Below are 27,897 nucleotides of genomic sequence, written 5' to 3' on the forward strand. Positions count from 1 at the left end.
TTAGCTGTTCCTTTCAACTGGAACTGGCAATTCTAGGAGGCTATGAATGATCAAACAACATAACAGGGAACCTATCAAGTTAGAATTGATTACTGTCAAGGAACATAAAAAGGAACCTGTTAGAAGGGTTCACTTTCCTTTGGAAGAGGTGTATAACAACTTGCAATGATGACTAGTCTAATGCCTGTCTTGGACAGTTGACTGCATTTAAAGTTGATCTGGCAGAACAGATAACAACCACAATATATGTGTATAGAAAAGATGTAGACTCTGTCCAGACTGGTGCTAAGGTGAATGCATTGGCTCTGCTCACGTAAGTTGGGAGGGAGAGTTAATTGCAATATTATACAAGGCAACTGATGGTCTTGCAGTTTGCTGATGTAATCATTCTTTTTACTATAATATAAGATAGCTTTCCAGACAGAAGTTGCATAGCTAAGGCAGACACACTTGCTCTCTTCCCCTATGATAGTAGAGGGGACAATTGCAATATTGTCTATTTAACTGATGGCTTGCTGATGTAATGCTATTTCTACCTGTAATATAAGATGCATGCTTTCCCCAAATAAGCTTGCATACTTCAAAAGCATATCTTGATAATCCTCAACTTCATTTGACCATGTATTTGACACATTTATCACATGAAGGTTTTGTTTCAACCCTTTATAGGTGTTTCATTTTCAAAGCTATGCATGTTTGCTAACTCTACTTACGAAGTGTCTTTTGTGGCTAATCTTATAAAGTTCGTTCTGGTCCTTACCTCAATTTACAGTTGCTTGAAAATTATCATTTTTCTCTTTGTTCAAATGGATTCACTAGTCAATAGATGATGGCACATACTTTTAAGATGACAATTTCTAGGATACTTTATCTTTTGGCATTTTTCTAGGTATGCACATGCTTATTGGCCCCTAGCATGCAACCTTTATGAACCACTTATGATTTTCACTAGACCTAGTTTTTTTTCTAATTAATTTTTTTTTTCAAAATTAAAAGTATTAAAATAGAATTAATTGTTCTCAAATAATAATAAAAAAAAGAAGGAAAATGTGGCGTAATTCCTAGAGATACAGTAGAGCACAATAAAGGCACAGTTAACCTACCCGCTATCAAAAGATAACAGAAATATACATATATATCGAGCTAACAAAATATATATATATCGAGAAAAGAGGGGCTCAGAAAATAATTCTCAGAAAATTGAGCTCCGCTATGAAAGCAACACGTCTTGGCCAAAATATTAAAGAGGAAATATATGTAAATATATGGATATACAGACAAAGTAAAGAGGGCGCTAAAATTTCAGCAAGAAATCGTGGAACGAAAAGGCATTTTGGCTGGAATTTTAGGCAAGAACAAACATACCTAGAGATCCACACGCTTTAAAGTTTGGCGAAAGGAGCGTGATGCTATGAGAAGATATTTAGAATATATATACATAGAGAACACCCAGTAAAGTTTGGCAAAGGTAATGCAGTGATGCGAAAGCGAAAGGGAAAAAAATAAAATTTAAAAAAAAAAAAAAATATATATATATATATATATATATATATATATAGTCATTTCTCGCTATTCAAAGTTATGAGGAATCATAATAAAATGGAACACAAACTCCATGATACTCTGTAATGTATTACAGGAAAAATTGTATCTATTATTTTTAAAGAAAGGAAAATTTTGTTAATATATATAGATTCATGCATTATGCCAGATCGTTCTCTAGGAAATAATATTCAATTAGAAATACACGACATCGTTGCAAAGTCGACCCAGATTAGGGCATAAATGATAACTAATGAATATCACAAATCTCCCAAATTTGATGATTACAAATAAAATAGATTTGGTCATAGACTATCGTAAGGTAAACATGACAATTTGGCTAACTCTTCAGTCAACCCATGCGGCACCTTTCATTCGATGCCGTCCAAAAGAAGGGGTCCGACCGCTTCCGAGAACTGCTCTCTTGACATTCACTTGCTACTTGAGAGTTACGCTCAGTGGCAACATGCTAAGTCGACTAGCTAGAATTAACTTTTCTATTATGTTGCGTCAGTAAAACCTGGAATTTTAATGAATTTATTTCCATGGTCAAATCCTGGTAGCGCGAAAGTCAGTTATTCTAATGGGCATGTAGCAAAGTCTTTTATTCAAAACGTATCCTTTTACTTTTTCACACTTCTTAAAATATGTTCAAAACCGACAATGACTTTGGAGTGTCCTAAATCTGCCATTATTCGCCATTTGATGTATGATATTGCAGCTAGAAAAGCTTCGACATTAGAGGTGACCGCAACTATCTAGGATTTATGTTGTTTTAAATTATCTACAGAACTTTTGATTATCTTTCTCAGACGGTATTGTGCTGGTATTATTGTTAGGGAACTCCAATGAGAGAAGAAATTGTCACAAATTTGTGAACATTCACAGATACTCTGTGTACTGTCTTTGAGAAAATTCTTCTTTGGATTTGTCGGCGTGGCATAAAAACGTAATCACAGCAATGGAACTAAAAGGAGAGACGCTATAGTAATCTAAATAGCATATGACACAGTTTGCATACTCAGTGATAAAAATACAGTGGGTCTACAATAAGATATGATCTCAACAACCTTGGTAAGGTCTGAGAGTTTGCAAAGAGAGGCGGGTATTCTTCAGACAGGCGGGTGAATACACGTCAAATGACGGCAAAGAGAGGTTGTGCTTCTCACTCTACGCAGACCTTGGTTTTTAATATGATTCTATTTTTAACTACGTTGCAGAATTTGACAGCGCAATTTATATATATTTTCGGTTGTGTAGGGCCTGTGAGGTCCCGAAGGGTTTGAACGACAGCTCTGATACCATGTGTAATGACCAAAAACTGAAATACAGGAACCGTAAAAGATTTTGAATACCTACCTGAACTGCTGCCTGCTCTGGTGTAGTTGATGATGCTGCGGCTACTCTGATCCAATTTCCAAGAGACCAATTCCACCCAGCCAGACTGAGCAGAGCCTTGCTGCTCAATCCAGTAAGCTTCTCAACAGAAGCTCACTGTCCCCCGTGCCCAGAACCTCATAATACTTAAAGCTCTTCCAATGGTCAATTTTCTTCCTCCTAGTTTTCTCCTGCTTTCTTCTCTCGGTTTTCTCCTCTCGTTCTCAACCCAATCTCTACGGTTTTATAGCCTGGGCTTAGCGGTGGCCACCCTGTACACCAGCAACTCCACCGCTTTCTCCCGCGGTGACAGCTTGCCCATCAGTGTGAGTCGCCCTCCCATTACAAGTGTTTCTGCCTTACTTAGGGTTCAGCTTAATTTTAAATATGATGGTGTTCATATGTAGCGTTAAGGTATTTTAATGTTTAAACTTTATATATGTGTTATTGTTATTATAACACTATCATGCCTCCATATAACCATATAACATATCCTTTATCATTTTATAACATTTTAAATGTACTTTATCATATTTGTTTGTCTTTTGACTTTATGATATTCATGTATACTTTTATTTTATTTATGTTTGTTTATAATATAAATATAAACTTTATTTATGTTTTTTTTAATATAAACTTTAGAACTTTAGATTAATTAATTATTGATACAATACTTAATCTTTATTTTATTTTATTAATATCCTTTTTTTCTATTTTTTTTTTTTTTTGAATTCTGGAGCATATAATATATGTATTTAGAGATGGGTCGTTACAACCTTGATGAGTGACAGTAATCTATGCGACGATGATACACTTGAATAAACACAACCATTGACATATCAATGAAATGGATGCATAACAACATATGAGCAGTTGTAAGTTGTAGGACTGTGGTGAAAAAGAGCAGTGGACAGAGGATAGCAGTGGCAGAGGGAAATTGTGGACAAAGGACAACAATAAACAGTGGCAGAGGACAGTTGTGGACAAAGGAAAACAATAAACAGTTGCAACATAGCAGTAGTAACAAAGGTAGCAGTGGATAGAAGCAATGGACAGTGGTATTGCAACAGCGATAGTGGCAGTTGAAGTGGGCAATGTTAGCAACAACAACAACATGTGTTCGTTGGTTGATTGTAGGGGAGGTTGAAGACTCCTGCAGATTGGATCTGCGAACACCTTCAGACTTGGGGAGTTTTATGCTTCCTTCGAGCATAGTTGGTAAATGTGTACGTAAACCATACATAATGTAAAACACATGTTAGAGACAATTCTCTTTGTTTTGTCATAAATGTGATTATGATATTTTGTGTTTGATTAATGCTCTGAAGTTTTTATTGAATCTAAACAACCAATTGTGAAGAGAATGAAACACTGATTCAGCTGCCCACCCCCCTCAATATTTCCAACAATTATGACACTCTAAAATGGCACTTCAACCAATCCATTCCAATGAGAACATCATAAGAACCTAGAAGTAATTAAGTCCATAATTGTATGTATATGCAGTCCATTAATCTTTGCTGGATAGCCCTTCACCTTCTCACTAATTTCCCCTTTTGTTCTAGTAGCTCTTTGAACTAACCAAGGTGTTAGAAAATTAGAAAGGCAAAAAGATTTTCTTATTCTTGATAATTACTTGTGATGTTTCTTATTATTACGATTCTTTATATCTTCTTTATTTTAGTTCATCAAGCAATTACGAAAGCAACAACACATAAGACAATAGACACCAGATGTAGGCACAGTGCCAGGGGAAAACCCCCCTCGAGGGGAAAACCAATCAAGAAGTTGTTCCTTTCAATAGTATTCTTTGAGACTATTCACCCTAGAACAAGACAAGACCTCCCCCCTACACCATGTCAGCGTCACAGAATTTCGACCTCTTTCCAGCAACTTCGACTAGGCAGCAGCTTATGGTAACTAGCAGCATCCGGCACTAGAGAAACTTGGAAGACTTTGATCTCCCAATCCAGAGCTCTAAAAAGAGAAAGAGAACCACTAAAATTTCGATTTCCTTTCCTCATTAGACCTCTCCAAACTCGCATTCACGTCGGCTTCCCGGCAACAGATTTCGCACCTTTTCCCAGGTACAAGAGAACTTCGCACTTCTTCCTAGCTACAAGGGAATTTTGCACTTTTTTCCCGGCTACAATAGAAATCGAACTTGTGTGTGAGAATGATTTTCCAAATGAATTCGATGAGCTTGCTCTTATAGGCTCCATGTGAGGTGGAATAGGGTCCTTAGGTCGACTTGATCTTCTTCTAGGCCGACATGGTGTGGAGGATACATAAATCATATTTGACTCAATACTAACCTTTTTACATGATTCAAAAGCCTAAGAAGGGTCTCTTTAAAAGTACAATAATTCTATTAACTCATAATAAATCCTAGAAGTCCTCAATGGGGACTTTGACCTAAAACATGGTGACTGAAGCATGAAACCTATGCTTTAATAAGTCACAATAATAATAATAATAATTCTTTTCTTTATATTTTGACAATTACATTACATGATGACTCAAGTACATTAATGAAGATCAAACATAGTTACATTTTCCAACACTCCCTCTTAACTAGGGAGGTATTCATAATGTACAAATACAATGGAAGATCTCAAACCATATGAACCATGAAGAACTTTAGGCATCAAAATGCCATGGACTAGATTCCTAACCAAGGCAATCTATCAAGTGGTCTCTCGACAATTTAGGCACCGCAATGCCATGGACTAAGATGGACTTAAGCTTTTAGCCTCTCTAAGTACCATTAGGCTTACTTGCTAACCACCAACCCAAAAATCCAAGTGTGTAACCAAAATAGAGCTCAATAACCAACACCACTTTTCCAACTTCGGGACCCAGACATCAACACAAAGTGTCGACCAGATGTCTCCCCAGGCAATGCTTCACTCACAAAGCCTCAACGCCCCTTGACCCAGCAAATCAAGGATGACCAATCTCTCCCAATCAAACTAATTGGTAACCAACATGCTATCAAAACCTTCGAGAGATTCACCTGTACAACCCCAATCAATAATATACTTTCATATGTACATAATCAAATACAAACCTTCGCGGTCATTCTAGATGTTGCTTCTCAACTCAGTAGGACTATCAACCGAATCTTTGATAGAATATTCCTCAATTATACACTTCTCCTTTCCTACTCCTCATGCAGCAACATATCCTCTGAAATCCATTTGAAATCCATTATTTAATTAAAGCCGAGCTATGCCCTTCCTCTCAACCAGAAAGCATCTCTTCATCCAGACTCCCCTTTAATATTAGGAGATCTCTTCTATTCATGCTTCCCCAAGGAGATCAACTTCTTCTTTTCGTCATCAAAGAATCTTTCATGGCTTCCAACCACTTCATCAGGGTTATTATCATCCTCATCATGCTTATTACATCAACGAGCATCTTCACCAAATTGAAGATTGTGTACCTGCACAACTTAGATAACAAGTACAACCAAATCTATAGAAGCAAGATGCTAGCTATATCAGAATCATAGAAGCATTTCATCTTTATACATATCAAATACCCATACTCAATTACAAACAAGAGACATATACTCTTCAACATCTTTCTAGGGACTTTAGTCATAAACCCTAGACTACTTCATCACAATTTTCATTCCATCTAGGGTTTCAATGTTACTTCCAAAGGCATGACATACCTTACTACAACATATACCAAACCCTAGAAACAATTCAGACAAATAGAAAGCATCCAACAACCTTTCAAAATTCATATGTTAGACTTCTCACTAGGGTTTCATATAAATCCTAGATTTCATACAAAGGAATCAATCAAAACCAATGATAGCATAGTCACTAACATGACCAGCTTCCACTAGGGTTATTTGCAAACCCTAGATTTCCGATCAACCATCAATCCCAACTAAAAACTCAAATTTCAACAATCTTACACAAATCTCAAATTATCATATTGTCATCATACATCAGATATTTTTACTACGACTCAAAAACCCTAGAATTCCATTTTCACAATCTCAACAATCATTATATAAATAGATCTCGGATTATTATATCATGCATACTAGACAAATTTTAACTACTACTAGGGTTTAGCTGCAAAAACCTTAGATTCCCAAATATCATCATCCTAGAATCTCAAACAAGGACTTCCATTAAATCCTAAGACTTATGACCATCAATAACTAGGTCAATACACATATTTAGGAATTCATACATATCATACATAAGCATATCATATGTCTGACAACATTAATACATCTAACCTAGACCAAGCTAGGGTTTCAACCAAAAGGACATATCTATATATGCCTAGATTTCATCATTATGCAAAGACATTCATATGTGTTAGTCAAACCCAACTTCACAGTGGTCAATAAGAGTTAGATACTCAACAATCTTGATTACACTAGGGTTTGATCAGATAAATACACCCATACCAAGGAAAACATTTCTAAGACAATATAAGGGTCTTGCTCACACATTCCACCAAACCCTAATGGTCTAGGGTTTCAACATAGAAACATGGCAAAACCAACATTACCGAAACTTCAAAGGTTCGGGATTTTTGACCTTATCATTCAACCCTAACAAGTCAGGTTTTCCTGATCATACCAAAATCCCAAACATGATATCTTCAAATAACATTTCTCAATATCCCGAAGCAACTTAGGGTTTTGGACATTCACATTTTCATACCCTTCAGATAGGGTTTTCCAGAACCTATCTAGGGTCCTATATAGTCAGTGAAGAATATGAGTGAGGTGGATAGATTTATCAAGAGACAAATCGCCCAAAACAAGAATCATTATGTTTCAATATATCTAGACATAACAATGTTAGTAATAGATTATCAAATGAATAATCCTTTCAATTAATGTATTTAAAGCATACCATTGTTCCTTGACCAATCTTGTCTTGAGAGATCCTCTTTCATACTCCTTGCATATGTTTTCCCTAATCAAGACAATAGAGGGAGAATGGTGATTAGTATTAATATGATTAAAACTTGAATAAGTACATGAAACCAAAAAATGAAAGGAGATTAAATACTTATCTTTGGGAGTTGTTGGGGGCTCCCTCGAAAGATTGAGGGATTCCTACAAACTTATAAAAACAATAAAAATGTCTTTTCCAAAAATATGTTAAAACCTATAAATTCTAAAACATATAAAACAAGATATATAAAACTACAAGCAAAGGACTTAGTAGTGTTAGTCCCTAATGTCGGATTCTTCGGGCTTGACTTTCTTTGAGTCCCCTTCTTCTGCAAAGTTGGCTTGATCTCTTCCTGTCTTCTTATTCTTTGGATTGTTGGGATAGTCACTCTTGTAGTGACCCTTCTTATGACATTGAAAACACTCTATCTTGGACATGTCAACTTTCTTCCTTAGTCATTTTGATATTTTTCCTTTATATTGAGCAATGTAAGCATTTGATACTCCTTCAAGATTGGTAACCATTGAGATCCTTAGTTCTTCTTGACTACACGAGGTCCATAATTCTTCAAAGGTGGGAGCTACCTTCCAACTGTTGAGACCTGTAGCAAATGCACCCCAAGGGGGTGACAATCCTAATAGAGTAGTGATCACAAGTTCTTTGTCTAGAACAATTTCATCAATAGCCAAGAGATCATCCCTGAATCTAGTTATCTTCACAAAGAAGGTCTCCACAATATCTTTTTTAGTCATCTTCATGGTTCTTAGCTCATTCTTCAAACTTGCTACTTGACCAATGTTCTTAATAGTAAATAGCTTCGACAGGGCTTCATACATTTCTTGAGCATGATCGATGTTAGCTATGAATGGGACAAGGTTGTCCTTTTTTTCCTTCTACCATCAGAGTCATGGCTACCAATTCTAATTCCTTGTATTTTACTTTGTCAGAATCACTAGACTCCTCTATGGGCTTCTTTACTTTTTCTCTTACCAAGTTCAGTGCCTTGTTTTTTTCAAAGATTAGGTCAATCCTCTTCTTCCAAGACCTGAAGTTAGAGGCCCCTTCAAGTTTGTTCTCTCCCTTGATTGTGTTGGACATCTTCCTTGAATATAGTAGACTCGTTCCCTGAGATAGTCTCTTTGAATGATTCCTTGATCAAGTGCTTGAGACTGCCTTTTACTTCCTTCTTCACTAAAGCTCTGATACCATGTTACAAAAATAGAAAGGCAGAAAGATTTTCTTATTCTTGATAATTACCAATGATGTTTCTTATTATTACGATTCTTTATATCTTCTTTCTTTTAGTTCATCAAGCAATTACCAAAGCAGCAACACATAAAACAATAGACACCAGATGTAGGCACAGTGCCAAGGAAAAACCCCCCTCAATAAATTCTTCCTTTCAATAGTATTCTTTGAGACTCTTCATCCTAGACCAAGAGAAGACCTTCCCTCCACACCAAGTCAGCCTCCTAGAATTTCGACCTCTTTCCAGCAACTTCGACGAGGCAGCAGCTTCTGGTAACTAGCAGCTTCCAACAGTAGACAAACTTGGAAGACTTCGATTTCCCAATCTAGAGCATGAAACAGAGAAAGATAACCACCAAAATTTTGATTTTCCTTTCCTCCTTAGACCTCTCCAAACTCGCATCCACTTTGGCTCTCGACAACAAACTTCACACCTTTTCCTAGCTATAAGAGAACTTTGCACTTCTTCCCAGCTACAAGTGAATTTCACACTTTTTTCCCAGCTACAATAGAAATCAAACTTGTGTATGAGAATGGTTCTCCAAATGAATTCGATGAACTTGCTTTTATAGGCTCCATATGAGGTCGAATAGGGTCCTTAGGCCGACTTGATCTTCTTCTAGGCCACATGGTGTGGGGGATACATAAATCATATTTGACTCAATACTTAACCTTTTTACATGATTCAAAAGCCCAAGAAGGGACTCTTTAAAAGTACAATAACTCTTTTGACTTGGAATAAATCCTAGAAGTCCTCAATGGGGACTTTGACCTAAAACATGGTGACCCAAGCATGAAACCCATGCTTTAATAAGTCAGAATAATAATAATAAAAATTATTTTCTTTATTCTTTTGACAAGTACATTACATGATGACTCAAGTACATTAACGAAGACCAAACATAGTTACATTTTCCAACACAAGGCTCTATATGTGGGCTAGTTATACCTAAAATAAGAATTTGGCACCAAACTTTTTTTAACCAAACTTTTTTTGTGGGTGTGGCATCCATGTGTCATGTGCTTGTGTGGCAAGTGAGATGATGTCTACCTATATCATTCATGTCCTTGCCTCAACCTACCATGTCAACCAACCATTAAGCTACACACATGTTGCACTTTCACAAGGATTGATATGATCTTATTTGTTTTTTCATACTACATAGCCAAGGGATTTCTCCATTTCACACACACACACACAAGTACTTAATTTTTCTTTTGTGTGTGGGGCCTTGACTCTTATGATGCTCATGGGTTTTTTTCCATGTAGCAGATTTCTTGAAGTCAGAGAGATAGTGAGCCCCACTTTTTTTCTACCCCCAATGATAATGCTTTATACAAGGGATGACATTGTTGATGAGGTCTAGATTGTTGATCTAAATTAATAGGTGTGATCTCAACTATGCACAATAGGTAGGAGCTCCACTTTTGAGTTTTTCCCCAAAAATCGCAGATGAATGAGTCATTATATCATCTCTTGTGAGAAGATTCTCAATCACATTCATCCCCAAAAGAGTTTCCTCGAGTCTTTTCCCTAACCATTGTGAATGATTGTGAGTCATTGATCTGGATTTGTGGGCACAATCCTATTTGTTTGCAACAATGTTGTGCCTTCCACTTTATACTTCTCAAATTGTCACGAGAGCTTGTCAATCATCAAACTATTCCTTGCAGTGCGCTCCCAGCCATTCACAGCAAGACACCAACCATTAAGGTACATTCACATGAATTGTTTAGATTGACTGCTGGCCATTGATCTTGCGTGAGCAATGAAATCCAAGTCATTCATGACAACACATGACCCCTCCATGACATCCTTCCATTAGAACAATATATTTCTTCCTCCATGTCCACAATGGAGCTGGTGATAATGACTCCATGGTTGTTTTGTGGTTCTATTCTAATGCCACCAGCCAATTGCACAGATATGAATGCTACTCAGTAAAACTACCAAAATTGGCCCAACATTGAACTTGCTTGGACATCAACCACACATCCAAACTCATGATTCCTCAAATATTTTTTTCCCAACACTGAGTTTCATTTCATTACTAGCAATCGAAAATTTGTCATCTGCAAATTTGGGCATTTTTATCACTTTTTCACAATTTGATTCAGTTTTGCTAAAGTTTCCCATAATTGAACCATGAATTCAGATTAGTTTCACTTCCATAAAATGCCCACAGACTTGAATATGAACCAGTGTATGAATTGAAGCCATCATCTCATCATCGATGTAGGCCATAGCATTCCTCGGATCTATGGCGGAAGGTTGGAAGCTCGTGACATTTTTTTTTCTCAAGCTTCATTGAGGCTCTTTGTCAAACAATTGACATTCCATTGTAATTTCCATCTAAACACACACATTTCTTGCTCATTATAGCCCAGTGCTACAATCCTTTCTCTGAGACCACTCTATAATGTATTTCGTACTACTCTTGGTTGTTGAGGCACAGACATCAAAATCCTTTCTCTTATGTCACAACTATATTTGTTAGCTATGCACATCATTGTATGGAAATGTCAAATAACAACCACTGATGCATACTGACGTGGAATCAATGCAGCCGTAGAACATCAATCATAAATGAACACATATAATAAAATGCAATGCCAATGAACTACACATAGAACCTATGCAGCAATAAACTTCACCATTTCTAGGAATTAATACAATGGCATGAAGAACAGTGAAATGCTTAACACATACAATACAAGCAGCCCATCAATGCATTTTAAAAAATGAACTAGTATTAATTATCAAAAGTTGAAATTTATCACTAGGCATCAGCATGATGGCATGAATCTATCTTTGGAAGCAACAAGCTTGCCACAGAAACATCAGACTTCAAACCAAAATCCTGGCCGGCATATTGAACCCAAAGATATTTCTTTGGTCTCTGAGGAGGAAGAAGTTGAGAAATTTTTGGAAACTCTGGACCTGGTGGACTTGGAACTTCTTTACCATCCACTGAGTAAACTATGTCAGCCAAAAGTAACCAAACAAGGTCTGGGTCAATGCACGACAAACCAAGCAATGCATTTGTAGCAGCTTGCTGCAACATTTGACTACCACAAGCAAAACCCACACACGAACCAGCTATCTGTTTCAACACTGCCTCTAGAGCACGAGCAGTCTTCCTGTCCCTGGCAATGATTTCAATCATCTTAAAAAAGGCTTCTTGTATTTTGAATAGGGAGCCTTCTGCCATATCTGCTTGATCGGTAGACTTGCTATGCCTTCTAAAAGGAAGCAGCAAAGATTTCTCTGTCTGGAACTCAGCCCTTATTGAGCCTGCACCCATGGATAACAGCCTGAAAAAATGGGATCCATCTGTTTTAAAGCGGCGAATAAAAAAATCCCCTCCACAAACAAGAACCAGATGGCTTATCACACCCATACATCTAACTGCTACCTGTTACCAACACAAACAATAACGATCAGAAGCCTCATCAAGAAGCAGGCAAAAATTTAGAGTACAAATCAAATAAGACAAACTGAGCTGTTTCAACTTTCAACAAGGTTAAGACATCTTCAGGTATCTTGTCATTCACATCTTGTGCTTTAATACAGTCTATCTTGTAATTCACATATCATGTTTCCATGCAAGTGCTAATGCATGTGTGTTGCTATAGAAAAAAAAGAGCATGAGAGAATGTACACTCAAGCATGAATTTCAGTACATGAATATTTAATATTATCAGCTTAAACAAAAGGTACATAAGGTATGAGAGGTGCAGGGGAGTGTCAATATATATAGATATGCTTCAAATAATAATTAGAATGTAATGTGCACGATTTGCAAAATTTGCCTCATGGTTACATATGTATATGAAGCACATGCATGTTGAAAATTGAAATATTTTCTTACAGATGGAGATCTTGGAATGGCTCATAGGCCCAAGTAGGTATTTGTTAGGATGAGAGGTTATTCAAATATTGTAATTGAAGCACTGGGAAACATAATAAGTGGAGGCTTAGAAGTGACCCTTCATATGAAGACTAGCCTCCAAAACCAATCAGGACCCATTTGAGGTCTTAGTTATCATAGCTCCATGTCAACAGAGACCCAAAATGGATGTTGACCAGGAATACACCATTCTCATCATTCCTTGGCATGTATGAGAATTTATATTGTTGGATCTTTGGGTGTGCTGGATTTGTGTGAGCATTATTTCGCATGAATGCATTTATGGTAGAATTGTGAAAGGATGAAGAAAGTGTTGACCATTGAAGTGACATCTGAAAAATTTTGAAGACTCCATGCCCAAAGATATGTCAGAGGCTTCATCCACCATCAGAGTTTTTCAACTCTACTTCTTCTTCTCATCTTTTTCTGTTGTACTCAAATTCCACAAGCCCTGCAAGGACGATGTAAAAGTGATTCTAGTATGATGAGTTGAATAATGTAACAGGCCTAGATATCTTGGAACCTTGTCATCAAGTGAGTTTACTCTAGGAGGTTTTTATCACTTGGTTCATTATTAGGTCCTTATAAGGATTTAATAATTAATTTAGTTTTTCCCTTCAAGCATACCCTCAAAGCTGAAGTGCGGCTTGATGGTGAGGCATTGGGTGAGTCCTAGTGTCTAAGGTCATTGTATATTACCATACTACATCACACAAAAAATTTCATAGAATTTGATTAGGTCTAGGAGTCGTTTTTTAAAATTATTTAAATTTCTCACAGAGCGGAAATTTGAATAAAATCTGAATGTAATATGTAATAAGTGATGTCTAGAGAAGTTGTATGGGGTACGTGTGCTCAAAATTATCTCTCACCCTCAACTTTCTACTATGACACATTTTGAGGGGTAAAAAATAAGTTTTAGACCCTCAAAACCCATTTTGCCTAAGTTTGGTGGAAAATGTGGCAATAAAATTAGCCCAACAATTAAACAAATGGTGATAAATAAATATCCACACATGCTCAAATGATGTGGAAATGAAGTGGAAATGAAATCTAAGGGTCAAAGCTGAGTTACCAAGTGATATGGACTCCACATAAGCCACAAATCAAGAAATTCGAATTTTTTGTGGAGAAGAGTCAAGAAAACGAGTTCCAGTGACAAGATCCACGATTTGAGGAAGTTACCTCGAGCTTCAAGGAGAATTCATGAGTTGCCTTGAGACTGGATTAGAGTGTATTTGAGTGAGGTGGAGAGTGGTCTCCTACCACTCCACTTCACTTTCCCACATGTTCTCTCATCTAATTCGAGCTCCCTCATGAAGGATTGTGTGGGCCTCTAAGGGAGAAATCAAATTGTCACTTGGAAAATTCGAATTTGCATGAAGGAGCCTTGGGATTGTCACCTATTTGTCTTGGGATTGTCACCATTTGCCTTGGGATTGGCTCCCAAACTTCTATATAATAGAGCTATGGGATCTCACTATAGAAATCCAATTGTTACGAACTATTATGCTTGGGGAAGCTCTGCTCTAACGTACACTTGTTATCAGTTGCACTAAAAGATTTTGGGGTTCATTCATGAGTTTTTGTTCCATTGGAGAATGATGATTGGCTCACTATTGGTATAATTTCTTTCGCTCATACTTTGATTTGTGCTCTTTCCATATGCTCTTGTAGATTTCTTAATGTAAACTTATTTTGCATTGGTAATTGATTTAGGAATATGCTCTAGGTGTAGAAATCTGTTAAAATTGGAAACTAGGGCCAAACTCCATGTGGGTCTTCTTATTTATGGCAGCTGATATTTTTCTTGGATTCCTTTCATCGAGAGGTGTAGGATTGATCTAAATATCATCCGATTCCGACATGTATTCATGGAGATACGAATTTATTTGTGTTACTTGACAAATTGTCAAGGTCGGCCAGCAACCAAATAACCCCAACTCAATCTCAACGTTGCACTATAAATAGATATTAGAATAATCCTATCTTAGTGTTTAATGCTCATTTATGTATTTTATTCGGATAAGATCGTCTGTGATCTTATTAGCAGTTTCTTATTAGAAACTTGTTGTTTCTGTAAATACATTTGTATTATTTATTGAGCTTCATTGCTCATTGTAATTCAATTCATTCATTCATTATGGTATCAGAGCCAGGACCCAGGTTCGATTCCCCCGAGTTGGGGGTGTCGGAAGCATCACCACACCTCTATGGAATCTGTAATTTCCACCCTAGGGATCCTAGTTACTGGTCTGGAAAGTTTACCAACACCTGTGGGTTTTGGTGTAATGGAAAACCTCTTCATGGTTAAGGCATCTTGTGAGGCAGTTTGGCTTCGACGTATGCTCACGGATATGCATGTTTCCCAGGCAGGTCCTACTCCCTTGTTCTGTGATAATCAGAGAGTGCTCAAACTTGCCAAGAATCCAGTCTTCCATGAACGAACAAAGCATGTGGAAACCCATTGTCGCTACATTCGACAGCTTGCTGAAGACGGATCCATTCAGTCGCTGTATGTTCCCACAACGGAGCAGCCAGTAGACATCTTCACCAAGCCCCTTGGTCCTAATAAGTTTGTAAAATTCAGAGGGTCTATAGGTGTTGTAAATAGATTGAGCATTAAGGGAGAGTATTAGAATAATGCTATTTTAGTGTTTAATGCTCATTTATGTATTTTATTTGGATAAGATCGTCTGTGATCTTATTAGCAGTTTCTTATTAGAAACTTGCTGTTTCTATTTCTTAGTAGAAACTTCTTGTTTCTGTAAATACATTTGTATTATTTATTGAGCTTAATTGCTCATTGTAATTCAATTCATTCATTGATTAATAGAGGTGGCATTCAAGTCATTTCTCACACACTCATCTCTTGTGATCTCTCTCTCCACTTGTTTGGGTTTTGGTGGAAGGAGAGGTCTAGTAGAGAAAGCCTATACATTGTCCTAGAGGAGACATATAGCGGCAGAGAGAAGACACCTAACCACAGTCAAGGAGGCTTTTATATGATGCAGTCAAGAGGAGGCTCTTCTATGCAGCAAGTAGGAGGCTCTCCTACTTGTTCTTTACATTAACAAGTTATTTAATAACACAAACATCGAAGTATACACAATTGTAGCCTTCACAAATATACAGATCAACAACTGAAATAAACTACGACGAAACAAGGGACATCATTATTTTTGAACAATCGTCCCCGGAAAAACCCAATGTGGGAAAACCGATGCAGCATATATGAGGGTTTTATTATTAAGCAGATTTCTGAAAACAACTAGGGTGCCAAAAATGGTTCACCCTTCAGAGAATATCCTTGGCAGTAATACCTCTATCCGAAGGCAGATATTCTGGCAAATCAGCAACCGGATGAACAATCCCACAGTGACTACGGTTGTTCCTTGTGCTGGACAGCAAAAGCTGCTCCAAGCACTCCTCTAGAACTGCGTCACCCTTTAGGAATTGTGTCACCCTTCTTGTTTGGGTGGTGACTCCATTTATTCATTCATTTAATCCCAGACAAGGAGCCCTCCCTGAATATCATCTACCTCCATCCACTAACTTTTCGGTTTCGCCTTTGGAAACTTTATGAGAGATTCATGCTCAAGTGGCGACTCCACTTCTTCCATTTCTTACAAGAATTTCAGCTAGAAGCTCACTTCTTGTAGATGTTTTGACTTTCTTCAATAGGGATCTCTCTCTCTAATATCCATTTGGACCATCATTTCCGTTAAACAAGTCATCATGGATTTTGACTTGTTTGCTACTTGTGATTTTACTAACATTCAGGGGGCTTCACATGGTTATCCTTGTTTTTTTGGTGAAGCCATTGATGAATTTCCTCCTTTTCAAGGTAACAATGCTTTTACTACCAAGACTCACCTTCGGAATGTCAGCCTCTGTATAAGCAAGTGTCACCCATATTCTAACTATGAAGATGTGAAGATGAAGATTTTCGTTCTCACCTTATCTGGAGATGCTTTAGATTGGTTTATTAAGTTCCCTGATAACACTTTTGATTCTCTACAATCAATCATTGATGCCTTTGAAGATAGATATGGAGAAAAAGAATTGGTCGAAGCAAACGCTGAAGTAAAGGAAACTATAGAAGTTGAAAATAATTTCAAGGAGTTAATTCAAATGGTTAAAGACATACAGTTAAATCAGGCTCAAGTAATCAAGAATGCAGAAGTTAATCAGGCTCAACTTATTAAAGATATGGAACCTAATCAAGCAAGATTAACAACTGATAATGCCAGGGAAATTAATTTTATGCAAAGCAAGTTATTATCCCTAGAGGAAAAGATGATGATCATGGAATTCAATCATTCAAATCAAGTAACTACCATGAAAGCAAGTTATCAAGAGGAAATAAGTTTGATTCAGAACAAATTGTCAACTATGGATGAAGAAATGACCATCATGGGATTCGATTATAATAATTAGTTAGCTACCATGCAAGCAAATCATAAGAAAGAGATAAACTATATAAAAAACTGCTTCATGGGCATGAAAGCAAAGAATGATAAAAGTATAAAGGACATGGAAGTTGGTCAAATATGTCTTCAGAATAGGTTATTGACCATGGAGGAAAACCATGCCAAGGAAGTCAGTGCTATGAAGGTTGAACACTCTAACCAGATGGATGCCATAACAATGGAAAAGATACAGGTACAAAAATTTCAGCATCGGTCAGAGGATGAAAGAAACAAGGAAACATCAATAGATCATAAGCCTCCCTGTCTACTGCAGCAAGCTCCATCTTATTATGAGGAGGTCATTTGTTCCATTGAAAAGTGGCTAATTGAAGGTGACCCAAATAAAATGGAAATTGATAAGAATCAGGTTGATGCTTACATGGTTGATCCACCAGTCATAACAGATCAGGTTCATAAAGAAGCGCAAGTCACAAAAGTCTTGAACATTCCAAATTTTCCATATGAGTGTTTTTTGGATCAAGAAGGAAGTTGTGCGCCGACCACATCACATCAACATCACAGCCTGCCACAAAGAGAATGAAAAAGCATAGAAGAGCCTCTTCTATGGCATTAATATTTAGGCACCTTGTTGGTTTATTAAAGACTAAATCATTGATTTTCTGAGTTATTACAGACCTGATATACATCATTTTGAGGTATGATCTGAGCATAATAAATCAGATCTATAGTGTCTTTGCAGTGCTATAATCAACTAAAAATCATTGGAAGTTAAATGCATTGATTTTCTAGCTTATCTTTGGCATCTTGCATCACTTCTTGATTGCTGATATAAAATTGCAGACCTCTGAATACAAGGTTGCAGCGAAAGTAAATCTCACTTTAGTCTCTAAAATTGGGTAAGGAAATTTTACAATTCATAATCATTCATGATTGAAGTGATTTGGGCTAAATTTTAGTCATTGGTATCTTGTATTGGAAATCATTGGCTAATTAGATAAGTGCTCTGAGTTTCCTAAATTGCTATCATTGTTATCACTTGTTGGTCAATATCTTTGTGGGATTATTGTAAGAAGATCTCTTGTTGGTTGTTGGCACTTGTATCATTGAGCACTTGGTCTTGTTTAAAATTGTCTTTCACTATATTGTTAAGTACTCTTGTTATAAGATAATCAACATCAAGTACTGGAATCACATAAACAATCTTAACTCAAGACTCACTCATGACCTTTGCATATCATTATAGGAATATTCTTGCACCTAATAATTTACCTCCAAGCATAAGCTTGGTTGACAGACATTTAGAACAACCTTTCTCACCTAGCACCTCTTTAGGAGTTAACACGGTGACCTTGCAGTTGTCAGAGCCACAGTCTCTGCAGCACCGGAAGCATCAGGTGGTTAGAATACAAGGGGAGGTATCATTAATCAAGCCTCTGCTTGCTTCCTGTTGGCTTCTATCCCACGACCTACCTTGGAGACTAGTCCCAAAATAGTTAAGAGGAAGAAACCATCTAGAACAAGGATATAACTAAAAGTAACCAAGATTCTTGCATTTCACCTAAGTCTTAGGATTTGCATAGCATATAGGTTAGTTAAGCATTCAAACGACGGTTGTTCATCCCGTCATTTGGTCCTTATTGATATAAAGCAAGTTGACTCCATAAGGCACTAGTCTCATTGATAATTAAATTTAATCTCTAAAAGCTTGTTAAATCAACCAAGTGGCTAGGTCATTCAATCATGTCTCCCAAACTCGTTGGCTGCTAACTTGTCTTTCATTTCTATCTTCCATAGGGACTACCCCCCATAGTTTGTTGTTGGGAGACAACTAGAACGGAGTGGGCGGGGATCAGAGTGACAGCCCCCGCCCTAAATCGTTATCGCACTGTGATTATGCAATCTGAGCGACAGCATGTCCCTCCAAAAATCACTATTTTATGCACACAATTCAGACGTCTAATCACTTGGTGAAGGGATAATATTGTAGTTCAGAACTTCGCTTATCTTTGGAATGAGTTTGGTTCCTTTCAATGTCTTGAGCGAGATTCTTATGAATCCTTAGGACAGAGATATAGTTCAATGTAACTTCTTTGCTATCTTTAGATCAAAACTTCAGAATTTTGTGCCTAGAATTTGGTCCAAGCCACTTATGACTTCGCTCTTGGAGGATGCACTTCTTTGCTATTTTTGTAGCTTCTTCGTGATCTTCAATTCGCCCTTCTTACATAGGTGAACGCTGCTCTAATACTATGTTGAGAAAACTAAGGCAACAAGAATTAGGATTTTTTTTACTTGTTTTCTCTTATTACATTGACATTTCTTGTGATATTAATTTAGATCATCATCATTATTAATATGTGTTTATCATCATCAAGACAATGCCAATAAAGAAGATCACAATGCAAACAAAAACACCACGAAATTAGGCTCTTTGCCAGGGAAAAACCCCTCCATAGGGGAAAACCCCTCCATAGGGGAAAACCCAAAACTTCTCTTTCCTATAGAATTCTCAAGGAAGACTTCCAGACCTTAACCAAGATAATCCACCAAGTGAGGGCCAACCATCCAAACAAAAACTTCCTTCCAAAACTTGGATTACTTTTGTTCACTTGGCCAAAAATCTGAACCAAAACAGTGTCCCTTCCACACGTGTGAGTTTGCTAAAACAAGAAAAGATGCCCAAAACAAAATAAGAAGCCTTCTCTTCCTCCTTGCTGATCTTCTCCTCTTCTTTGCTCTGATTTCCCTTAGACTTCTTCAAGTGATGCAACTTTTTTTAATGCCTTTGGAGGTCGAATGACTCTTCTATATATAGCATCTTGGTGTGGTGCAACTACCTTGTTGTGGAGCCGACTTGGTGGGTTGGTTGTCCCATCACTTGGTGGTTTCTTGTCCTTTTTATATTCAAAATTAATTCTTTTACATTGATCCAAGAGCCCTTTAAGGGACTTTACACCACGACCTTGATCTTGACCTTGTCAAAACCCTAAGGCACTCAATGGGTGCCAAAATTAATAAAATAATCAAACGGCAAGAAACCCGTTCTTCAATTCTTTTGCAAGATATAATTTTTCTTTGACAAGTACATTGATTACATCAAGTCATGGTACATAAACAATTATGAAGGTCAAAACTGGTTACCATTTTCAACACTTACCACTATAGAATGTTAAGTGGAGCTTTTATACTTGTTCTACATGGTTGTAATAAGACAAAAATGCTTGCTATTCAGACCTGTAACTTTAATACTTTTGTATAGTGCAGCAGACAACCAAGCATAGGGCCACTTCAGGGGTCTAAAACTATCCTTTAGTGAACTTGAAACTCAAGGAACCTTGTTAAAGATATTAGTTTTATCAAACAGTTTTCCAATGAGCACAAGAACACCAAATTCCGGACTACTGGTCTGAAAGATATTAAATCTGCAATATGACTAACCCAAAATTGAGCTGACAATTGTGATGGCTGGAAATTGACTTGACCAAAAATAAATATCGGACCTATAAATCACTTTGGACACCCAATATATGATCTAATATAAATAATTAATCAATGAAACACTTGTTTAGATCAAGCCAATGGATACAAAAGATTTAACTTTGTCTTTCACATGTCCCTAGGCAAGGGTTTGCCTCCAAATATTTCCAATTGTTGTAAATTATTTCCAACACTGGTAATTAGCCTCAAAGCACTTGGAAATATGATTAGAATAACAATGCAATGCAAATAGGAGACCGTACAACCCTAGGGTTATAGAATATACTTTTTGAATTTTTTGAAATATAAAATTTAGGGGTTTTTATATTTAGGGCTAACTACACATTTACATAAAAATTACAAGGAAGATCGAGATATAATTTTGTGCATAAGGTGATTGCAAGTTATTGGAACATGGATATGATCCTTCTTCCACAAGAGTCAAGTACGGGGAATTATGTCCTCTCTTGATTTTGTATCCCAAGGTTTGAGGTTTTGGAATGCTAGGTGGAACACCAAGGATACAACTCTAGCATCAAAACTCAAAGAGGGCCTTCCAAGAAGAGAATCCTTCAACCAAGCAATTAACAATTATTGAAGATACGGTTATTTACCTCTATAGGAGAGAAAAAATAATGTCCCAATAGAGAACAATAATATGTTGAATGAATTAGGAAATGATGTGAGATGAACCTTAGACCTGCTCCTCCAAGATTCCTTGGATCAATTAGCTTAGCCTTGCAATAACTTTATGTTGCTCCAAAAATTGCCTTCGAAAATTATTTGATCAGCCAAACAAAAGAAGAGAATTCACATGTACATCCTTTTGTCTCCTGAAAAGAATTCACATTTTTGATAACAAAAGTTTACAATGATTTTCCGAGGAGAAGGTCTATATTAATAGATGAAGCTCTTCAAAATTTCCTCCTTGGTCTCACATAAAATAAGTAACTTGACATCCACAAAATGCTTAGAAGTTAAGTTAAAAGACTTGATTTTTCAAATTTGCATTGAGTAAACCCCAAAAGGAGGCAATATGCTACATGGATAAGGCAAAGTTGGGTCGTTTTGACTCTAAATGACCAAACGTTCCACTTGTAATTGCATGGTTGGCTTGCTTGTAAAATTAGCTCTGCATTGGAGATCCAACGACTTGATTTGACTTTGGTTTGACCCTCCAACGGCTAGGAAAAAGGTGGACGGCTCCTCAAAAAATAGCTCTATTAAAGGCTCAAATAATGCTTATTATCCTTCAAAACATGCCTTAAAAGAAGGCCCATGCCTAAACTATAAGTCAAGGCCCTTCCATGAGGCATGGGAATGACGTTTCAAGGTCAAAAATTGGTCATAAAACCCTCAATAAATAAAGTGGCGTCAAACATAGAAGAAACAAATTTTCCTTGAAGGTGCAACATTCCCTTGGATTCTCTCTTGACTTTGCTTGGAATAATTTTAGGAATGCTTGGAATATTGAAAACCTCCTTGACTTTGCTTATTTTCCTTGGATGATGGATTGGCCTTTCTCCAATGGTTAAAAATATCCAATGGCTACATTACTTCTTTAATATATGCTTGAAATTTGAATTAATTTGGCTTGATAATGCTTGAATTTTCCGTTGGGGGCTTGCTTCTTCATTTCTTCCTTCAACGTCTTGCCTCGAAATGCTTCTTTTGCTTGCTTGAAGAATTCAGCCTCTCTCTCTTCCATGGAATGCTAGTGGCTACCTTGACTTGAATCACTTTGACCCTTTCTTGGAGCAATTTGGAGTTAATACTTGAATAATTAGCCCTTGGGAGCTCTATTTTGCACAATAGTCTCCAACATTCCATTATTCGTCCTTATATTTCTTCTTTGCTCCATCCAATAGCCCCAAAGAGGATGATATCATGCCCACATGTGAATAAAATCTTGAAGAACTTGTCTTGATGTTACTTTGATTGAGTGTTGAGATGATTTGACTTAGGGATGATACTTGCTTGAACTTTGCTCTTTGTCCACCTCATCATTTGCCTTCAAATATTGTTGCTTGCAATGCCACATGGAAACCCCTTTTGCCCCAAAAGTGGGTCCACTACTATAACTAGAGATCTGTGAAGGTGTTCTGACTAATTCGAAAGACAAGTGGTTCATCTTGGCATAGAGAATCAAATGGACACCCTCTTTGCCTCAAAAGACATAGCATAATGCCTCAAGAGACACAAACACATTGGGAAAAGTGAGACTATTAGGATGCATGGCCAAGGCAAAAGTAGAGTGCAAAAATACATAAGACACATGGCACATGTGGGGTAGAGGGTGCACCAGGATCAGAAGGGATAATTTTAGAGAAAAATACATATGGTGATCATCGTTACAAGGCTTTATTGATGCAAGTGCTCCCTTAAACCATGAGTCCTAGTAATGTCCACTCGATAATACCCACACACCATCCCAAGGTATAAAAATACCCATCAAGGCAGGGAGTTACCACCCACCAGAGGGAAGTCAACAATGACATAGAGGTAAACATATCATGAAACAAACAATACCAGGAGTAGCCATGCTTATCCACACCAACAGGAATCTAAGAGTCACTTTCACAAGATAACACACACCCACACGACTTTACAGGGCTATAAGGCACATCCTTTGGGCTTATATGGCATGGCCCAAAAGTGTTAAGGTGCCCCTGCTGAAAAAGGGGTAACAAACGATAACCTTTTTCATTTAAGAAACGGGCATCTTTTTGTCCCTCGAGGCCGTCAACCAATGGATATCGAGCTATCGAACACTCGAGAGCAAACACCCACAGTTATATTGTTCAACACCCACGTCCTAATGGCAATGAGCACCTAGAACCACACATTGTGACCAAAGCCCATATCGAGTTCTGAGTTGTCAAGAAAACTTGAACATGTTTTCTTAAACATTACTCCATGATTCCAAGGGCACGGGATTGCTAAGCCCTCATGTGCTAAACACCATCCCTTGTGACCAAACCTTCTGACGGTGGCCCAAACATTATCAAGAAATCAAGCAATCTAGAGATCTTTTGCAAAAGATCTTTTGCAAAATGCCACCCGAGGACTCTTGGGCTATGGGAGCCCCATGATGCCAAAATTTTCATCGGTTGTTGGCAATTTATTGTCTTTTGAGATTTACCTGCCACCTCATTTTCCTAGCAACCAATCATGGTCTAGCATGTGTCTAATGCCAACAAGTCCTCTGCCACATGGCTCTACTGACACATGCCACGTCACTTATCTTTACACACTTGGCCATCGAAAAAATGCTAAATTTGGGAGACACGTGTCCTTCACTACCACGTCACCTACTCCACCTCGCACATCGTGTCACTACTCTGCCATTGTCCAGCTGGCATATTCCAGGTGTCAAGCTATTGAAAAAATCTTGTCACTTTTGCATACTTGACGTTCCGGGGGCCCAATGGGGCTTTTATCCCTTAGGCACTACTATTTAATTGCTTTATGGCCGAGAGCTTAGCCATGGGTTAATCATCTCGAGTATCAAAGAAAATTCGTGAACCATTGCATTTAAAACCATCTGATACACAGCGTTCCAAAGGAAAGAAGACAAGGGTGGCCCCAAATCCTTTTATCGAATACCACGTGCCCTTGGTGATTTCGCTACCTAACGTCATTTTGGACCCCCCCTACACTTAAGTGTTGGGCATGTTGGGACCCCCCAGAATGAATAAGGAATGCTAATATCATCCACATTGCATTGATGTGTTAATCTGATCTTCATCAATCTCCCAATTCACACCTTAGTCAAGGATTTTCCCTTATGCGTCGAACTACACTTCCCTGCTATTGACATCAATGATAACACATTGTATGTGCTCCCCCTGGCATTGATTGATCCAACTACACTCCCCCTTCTATGTTGACATCAATGAAACACATTTTCCTACAAAATACACTTGCTAGAAATTTAACTAGAAATAAAAAAATTAGTGAAAAATACACAGAAATTTCTACCTTTCAACCAAACTGGGAAAATATCCCACTAAGAAAAGAACAAAAAATTACAACAAAACCTAGATGTTTAGTGTGAAAATTTCTAAATCTAACACATCAGAAACCCCTACTGCAATATCTAGTTTACTATCTCCTACTTGTTCTTTACATTAACAAGTTATTTAATAACACAAACATCGAAGTAAACACAATTGTAGCCTTCACAAATATACAGATCAAAAACTGAAATAAACTGAGACAAAACAAGGGACATCATTATTTTTGAATAATCGTACCCGGAAAAACCCAATGTGGGAAAACCGATGCAGCATATATGAGGGTTTTATTATTAAGCAGATTTCTGAATACAACTAGGGTGCCAGAAATGGTTCACCCTTCAGAGAATATCCTTGGCAGTAATACCTCTATCTGGAGACAGATATTCTGGCAAATCAGCAACCGGATGAACAATCCCACAGTGACTACGGTTGTTCCTTGTGCTGGACAGCGAAAGCTGCGCCAAGCACTCCTCTAGAACTACATCACCATTTAGGAATTGCGTCACCCTTCTTGTTTGGGTGGCGACTCCATTTATTCATTCATTTAATCCCGAACAAGGAGCCCTCCCTGAATATCATTTGCCTCCATCCACTAACTTTTCGGTTTCCCCTTTGGAAACTTTATGAGAGATTCATGCTCAAGTGGCGACTCCACTTCTTCCATTTCTTACAAGAACTTTTGCTAGAAGCTCACTTCTTGTAGATGTTTTGACTTTCTTCAACAGGGATCTCTCTCTCTAATATCCATTTGGACCATCATTTTCGTTAAACAAGTCATCATGGATTTTGACTTGTTTGCTACTTGTGATTTTACTAACATTCAGGGAGCTTCACATGGTTATCCTTGTTTTTTTGGTGAAGCCATTGATGAATTTCCTCCTTTTCAAGGTAACAATGCTTTTACTACCGAGACTCACCTTCGGAATGTCAGCCTCTGTATAAGCAAGTGTCACCCATATTCTAACTATGAAGATGTGAAGATGAAGATTTTCGTTCTCACCTTATCTGGAGATGCTTTAGATTGGTTTATTAAGTTTCCTGATAACACTTTTGATTCTCTACAATCAATCATTGATGCATTTGAAGATAGATATGGAGAAAAAGAATTGGTCAAAGCAAACACTGAAGTAAAGGAAACTATAGAAGATGAAAATAATTTCAAGGAGTTAATTCAAATGGCTAAAGACATACAGTTAAATCAGGCTCAAGTAATCAAGAATGCAGAAGTTAATCAGGCTCAACTTATTAAAGATATGGAATTTAATCAAGCAAGATTAACAACTGATAATGCCAGGGAAATTAATTTTATGCAAAGCAAGTTATTAGCCCTAGAGGAAAAGATGATGATCATGGAATTCAATCATTCAAATCAAGTAACTACCATGAAAGCAAGTTATCAAGAAGAAATAAGTTCGATTCAGAACAAATTGTCAACTATGGATGAAGAAATGACCATCATGGGATTCGATTATAATAATTAGTTAGCTACCATGCAAGAAAATCATAAGAAAGAGATAAATTATATAAAACACTGCTTCATGGGCATGAAAGCAAAGAATGATAAAAGTATAAAGGACATGGAAGTTGGTCAAATATGTCTTCAGAATAGGTTATTGACCATGGAGGAAAACCATGCCAAGGAAGTCAGTGCTATGAAGGTTGAACACTCTAACCAGATGGATGCCATAACAATGGAAAAGATACAGGTACAGAAATTTCAGCATCAGTTAGAGGATGAAAGAAACAAGGAAACATCAATAGATCATAAGCCTCCTTGTCTACTGCAGCAAGCTCCATCTTGTTATGAGGAGGTCATTTGTTCCATTGAAAAGTGGCTAATTGAAGGTGACCCGAATAAAATGGAAATTGATAAGAATCAGGTTGACGCTTACATGGTTGATCCACCAGTCATAACAGATCAGGTTCATAAAGAAGTGCAAGTCACAAAAGTCTTGAACATTCCAAATTTTCCATATGAGTGTTTTTTGGATCAAGAAGGAAGTTGTGCGCCAACCACATCATCATCAACATCACAGCCTGCCACAAAGAGAATGAGAAAGCGGTTTGATCCATCTAATGGCCGCGAGCAGCTTGAATTTCGAATAGGAAAAAGTCCTACCATGTGCAGGATTGGACATGGCACATCCGAGAAACAGCGAACAGATTTGCCTGAAAGCAGGCAAATGCTCAGTATGCACTATATTGAACGCATTTGATGCCATGGGGCATCTTTGTATTGTATTTCTAACCTTATACCCTGTTATTTCAGTATTTCATTTTGTAGTTAGATTTGTGTTTTTCATGTTATTAGGATAGTTAATAAATGAAGAGCTTATATATTTCCTGTGTGTAATGTTATATGATGATTTTTGGATGGATGCTACTTATGTTATATTGTGTGTTGCGTGGATGCAGATTCTGAATTCTCACATTCCTCTGGTGCAGCAACGTGTCCTCAAGTAGAGCCAGATGTTGACCACTATATGTCAATGACCCATAGCAGTACACCCCCCTTTTTCGCAAAAGGGATAGCACTTGATCAATGTGTATGTGTCGTCCAAATATCATCATCAGCTTGACTTCCAGGATTTTATGTAAACCCTTTCTGCATGTGTATAATGTAAATAATCTCAGCAGATCTGTGTCATGTATGTAATGACCTAGGTAAACCTACTTTTCTAGTGACGATCTCCATTCTGGGAGGTTTTTTGTCTCATCGATCCATTCTTGGATGGTCGGCAAAGTTTTCCTCTAGTCTAACCCCAAAGTTGGAATGGATTTTGTCGCTAGGATCTTAGGTGATTCCTAGTGTTCTAAATCGAGTCTAAGTAAAAGTAATTTGGGAATAATCCTAACTATTTGGTTAGGTTATTTTATTACAAATTGCTTGGTCTGCTGGATTATATTTGTGTCGCAGAAATGTGTAGCCTGTGAGGGTCTATTACAAATGGGT

General features: G+C 37.4%; 1 protein-coding gene across 3 annotated transcripts in view; it reads right to left on the reverse strand.

The window, feature by feature from the left end:
• Positions 1-11,752: 11,752 nt before the first annotated feature.
• LOC149192347 (ARM repeat superfamily protein) overlaps positions 11,753-27,897 on the reverse strand; it is a 336,187-nt gene continuing 320,042 nt past the window's right edge. Inside the window, exon 17 of one of the 3 annotated variants that reach the window (XM_089404557.1) lies at positions 11,753-12,520. In XM_089404557.1, coding sequence (XP_089260683.1) covers positions 11,885-12,520 — 636 coding nt within the window. In that variant the 3' untranslated portion in view covers positions 11,753-11,884. Of the gene's footprint in view, positions 12,521-17,880; positions 18,011-27,897 lie in introns of those variants that run through there. The other 2 variants (XM_089404556.1, XM_089404558.1) reach the window with 2 other exon arrangements.

Source organism: Pinus tabuliformis, chromosome 2_2 (genome assembly GCF_031772625.1).
Source record: "Pinus tabuliformis cultivar Carrire ecotype Pingquan chromosome 2_2, CPIR1, whole genome shotgun sequence".
NCBI lineage: Eukaryota > Viridiplantae > Streptophyta > Pinopsida > Pinales > Pinaceae > Pinus > Pinus tabuliformis.